At 61.8% G+C, this 3,952-nt stretch overlaps 1 protein-coding gene across 1 annotated transcript in view; it reads right to left on the bottom strand.

Moving 5' to 3' along the window:
- Positions 1–1,190: 1,190 nt before the first annotated feature.
- TSPAN18 (tetraspanin 18) overlaps positions 1,191–3,952 on the bottom strand; it is a 26,673-nt gene continuing 23,911 nt past the window's right edge. Inside the window, exons 7-8 of the mRNA XM_008061332.2 lie at positions 3,037–3,120; positions 1,191–1,420 (exon numbers count right to left, since the gene is read on the bottom strand). Coding sequence (XP_008059523.2) covers positions 1,373–1,420; positions 3,037–3,120 — 132 coding nt within the window. The 3' untranslated portion in view covers positions 1,191–1,372. The remainder of the gene's footprint in view (positions 1,421–3,036; positions 3,121–3,952) is intronic.

Below are 3,952 nucleotides of genomic sequence, written 5' to 3'. Positions count from 1 at the left end.
GTCCGGCCTGGTCTAGAATCTGAGGCCTGTATGGTGTCGTGTGTGTGTGTGTGTGTGTGTGTACACAAATCCAAGCCTGGAGGGAATGTTCAGAAATGTGTGGACAGTGAAGGGACAGGAAACCTTGTCACAGCAGTAATGACTGAGGTGCCTCTGAGGTTCTTTAGCCTGGAGAGAAGAGGGAGTCAACATGTGGCCTTAACGCTTCAGGAAGGAGAGCAGTGAGTGGGTGCCACGGACAGAACCGCAGGAAGACAGGACGCCTCCTCTGTGTGTTGAGCTGATGCAAAAGAGGGGTCAGAAGGCTGAAGGCTGCCTTGGGAGGTAGTGAGCGCTCCGTCCCTGGAGATATACAAGAAGGGGGCAGAGAAGTCTTGGCAAGAAGACATCTGAGCCTCAGTCCTGGGGGGGGGGCGGAGCTCTTCTACCAGGGGGCCCAGGGAGTTGGGAAAGGACAGGGCCGGAGACGGCTTGTGGGGAGAGACGGGCGGTGTGAACAGAATGAGAGAATGTGATGTGCGTGTGTGCGTGCGTGCGTGCGTGTGTGTGTGTTCTGCGGACTCAGAAGTGTGGGGAGGGGGAGGGAGGGTGGGTGGGACACAGGACAGTTTTCCCAGCTGTACAGTCGGGCGGAGGCAGGTCCTGGTAGCTTGCCCTCTGTCATCTGGGGAAACCAGGGTGCTGAGGCCAAGGGAGCACGTGAGCAGCAGAGGGGACGGCGTCCTGGGTAGAGTGACAGCAGCCTGGAGGCGACACGAGCCCTTGTTCTGAAGTGTCACACGTGTGCTGTGTGGCTGTATGGGCCACCGCCCCTCTCTGGGCCTCCGAGCTTACTGGGTCCAACAGAGGGGGAAGGCGAGGACCCTGCCAGCTGGGCCGTCTGTGGCTCTGGTGTCTGCAGCCTACCCTTGGCCCTGGCCCGAGCAGGGACCACAAGCATGGGACGGCCGAGTCCCCGCGACCCCGGGCTTTGCCGACCTCAGACCTGCTTTGCCCTCTGTGGCCCGAATCCCCACTTCCTCGGCACCAGGTCCTGAAGCCACGAGGGAAGAGGACCAGAGTGCGCTGGGCGAGGGGGGACCTGGACTGGTGTTCCTGGGGTCTCCAGAGCGATGGCATCCTGGGCCAGGAGTGGAGTCCCCGCGAGAGCCCACAGCCTCCGCCCCGGAGTCCAGACTGGGGTCCCTCAGCCCTATTTTTGTCTTCATTTCGTCTTGTTAAAAAAATAGCTCTATTGCCCTGGCCCTTCTCCTGGGCATCCGCGATGGCCTCTCCTCCTCCCCTGGGCCGAGGGGCCAGGGAGGGCCGGGGAGGGCATCGGGTGCTGGGCAGTGGCAGGCAGGGCGGGTCTTCGGGGTCCAGGCCACACCCTCTATTGGATGCCACGGAAGAGGCACATGGCGAAGATCATGGCGAAAAGCTGCAAAGAAAGAGGGATTTGGCGTCAGGCTGCGCCACGCCTTCCGTGGCTGTCGTCCTTGCCCAGGGAAGGGGCCGTCTGCTCACCCTGTTCCGCACACACCTCGGGGGGATTTCTGAAGTTCCCCAGGGGCACGGTACTTGCCCTGGCCACCTGGCTCCTTTAAGAGGTGCAGTGGTGGAGAGAAGGGCTTTGGAAACTGAGACATGGGCTCAGACCCAGCTCTCTGACTTACCAGCCATGACCTTGGGCAAAGCACGTCTCTTCTCTGGGCCTGGGTCTGATTGAGAACGTACCCAGGTATATGCCAGGCACGGCTGTTAGTGCTTTCTCAGAAGCCTTTCCACGGGCCAGAGCGCCAGGCATAGAGAGGCCACATAGCCTGCCGAAGGTCAATACAGCTACGAGCAGCACAGCCAGGGCTTGAGCCCAAGCGTGCCAGCCCTAGAGCCTGTGTTCATGACCCTGCACCCTCCCTCTAGCTCTCGGGACGGTGGCGAGATCCAAGTGTAAAGCTGTGATCTGCCCACATGACCCGCCCGTTCGCTAGCAGACACTCAGCAGAAAGTCCCCAGCGCCATGATAAACAGGCCAGGCAGTGATGTGCGCTCTACCCCTGCACGTCAGAGACCCCGGGACCCCTCCGGCCAGACCTGCTGATGTTCCACGCCAGGGCCCAGACCACAGCTAACAGCTCCGGGGCGGGGTGGGAGGGCAGGCTGGGACGGGCCACGGGAGAGGTCCCTGTCCTGAGGCTGGCCTCCTGTTGGGGCCTCCGGCTCGCGGGCTGGGCTGGGACCAGCAGGTGGGCCCCGCTCTCTACATCCCCACAGGCCCAGGGGCAGGGGGTCAGCCCCATCCTGCAGATGAAGACCCTGGGGCTCGGACTTCCCAGGTCGGGGAGACGCAGCCGGGACGTCCGTGCTCCTGCTACAGGGCACTGTCCCTGGGCCCCGCAGAGGGATCTGCTTCCGGCTCACTGTTGCCTCCCGTGAAAGGACCTGCTCCCCTACGACAGTGCTGGCTCACAGCAGGGGCTCAAAGACGCTTGCGGAATGCATGCATGCATGCATGAATGACCCTCCCTCTCCCCAGCCTGGAGGCCAGCGGCTCCCTTTGGCCGAAGCGCCACCTTGTGGCGACTGCGCCGATCTGCAGGCGCCCGCCTTTTGCACAGACTCTGGGTGGGGTCAGGAGGGCTGAGACCCCCCTGAGGTGGGTGACCAAGGCCCCGCAGGCCCTGAACGTCCCACAGAGGAAAGGCCTGATCTGGACACACAGGCTTCAGCCTGTCCCTCCAGACAGCGGTGCTGTCACCTCCCCAAGAGTGCTCCCCGGACCCTGCGGCTGGGGTGGAGGTGGGGGGTAGGGGTCAGGAGCTAGAGGGGGGTGTGGGTGACCTCAGGGCCCACCCATCCCCGTTTCTGGGAGACCGGCTCCCACATGTCACCCCGAGTCCAAGGGTGGCCCTTAAGTAGCAGACACAGCAGGGCTGGACACCCATGGCACCCACAGTGGTGACCGGCTGGGTCTGGGGTGGGGTGTGGTTGGGGGTGCAGGCTGTGGGGTCTGCCTGGCTCCTCAGGAGGGAGGCTTCCTCCTGGGACTCCACTCACCTCGATGGCCACCACTCCAATGCCGAGTGCTCCGGCCAGGTAGACATAGTTCTCGAAGGTGTTGAGGATCACTGTGTAGCAGCCCTGGGAAGAAGAACAGAGGTGAGGCCACGGCTGGGGCAGTCCTAGGCCCTGGGGGGTGTGGCCGGTGGCCCCAGAGCTCAGGCTTCCCCGTCACGTGTCTGCTGGGACGGGACAGGGAGGAGGCAGGAGACCCAGAAATGCCATCTGGCAGAACTGCACAAAGCCACCAGCGCCTGGGTACCAGCCTGCGGGCCTGGTTGGCCCTCTCTCCCCAGGCTGCCTTGGCACTGGAATGCCGGGAAAGTTCCCACACGCATCTGGGCTGCCCACCGCTCTTGAAAAAGCAGAAGCCCCGGTGGGGCCAGCCGTCCCCCACGTGGGCACCATTGGCAGGGGCTCCCTTCACATGGGACGGGTATTCCCCAGGGGCCAGAGTCCCCTTGTGCCCTCCTGCCCCACACCCACCCCCATGTGTTGGGAGCTGGCCGTGGAGGCCCGCCTGAGCGCTAGGGACCCAGGTGGGCTGCGGACCTTGAGACCACCAGGCTGGTTCAGGAGCTGAAGGCCCATTCCCTCCTCCTTCCTTTGTTATTTAGCATGACCCACTGGCAGGGATTTTGACGATCTAAGCATGAAGTCCTGAGAATATGACAGGCATGGCTGACTCTAGGGATCCATTGTTCCCACTTCTCACAGACGTGGTTTCGGCTTTAAACTTAACACAGTTCAAACTCAGATCACATTTGGGAGCCTTTTACGTGATACATGCTTCTTCTTAAAAATATATTTGTAAAATTAGCACATACATTTAGAGGGCTGTTTCCAGCATTAGATGGTATAGATGATTATCTAGGGTTACCAGAAATGGCCCAGCACAAACTTTGGGCTGGGC

The sequence above is a fragment of the Carlito syrichta genome, unplaced genomic scaffold (genome assembly GCF_000164805.1).
Source record: "Carlito syrichta isolate Samal-C Ts95f unplaced genomic scaffold, Tarsius_syrichta-2.0.1 Scaffold305209, whole genome shotgun sequence".
NCBI lineage: Eukaryota > Metazoa > Chordata > Mammalia > Primates > Tarsiidae > Carlito > Carlito syrichta.
Note: the sequence above shows the minus strand (reverse complement) of the source record. Positions and strands in the feature narration are given on the sequence as shown.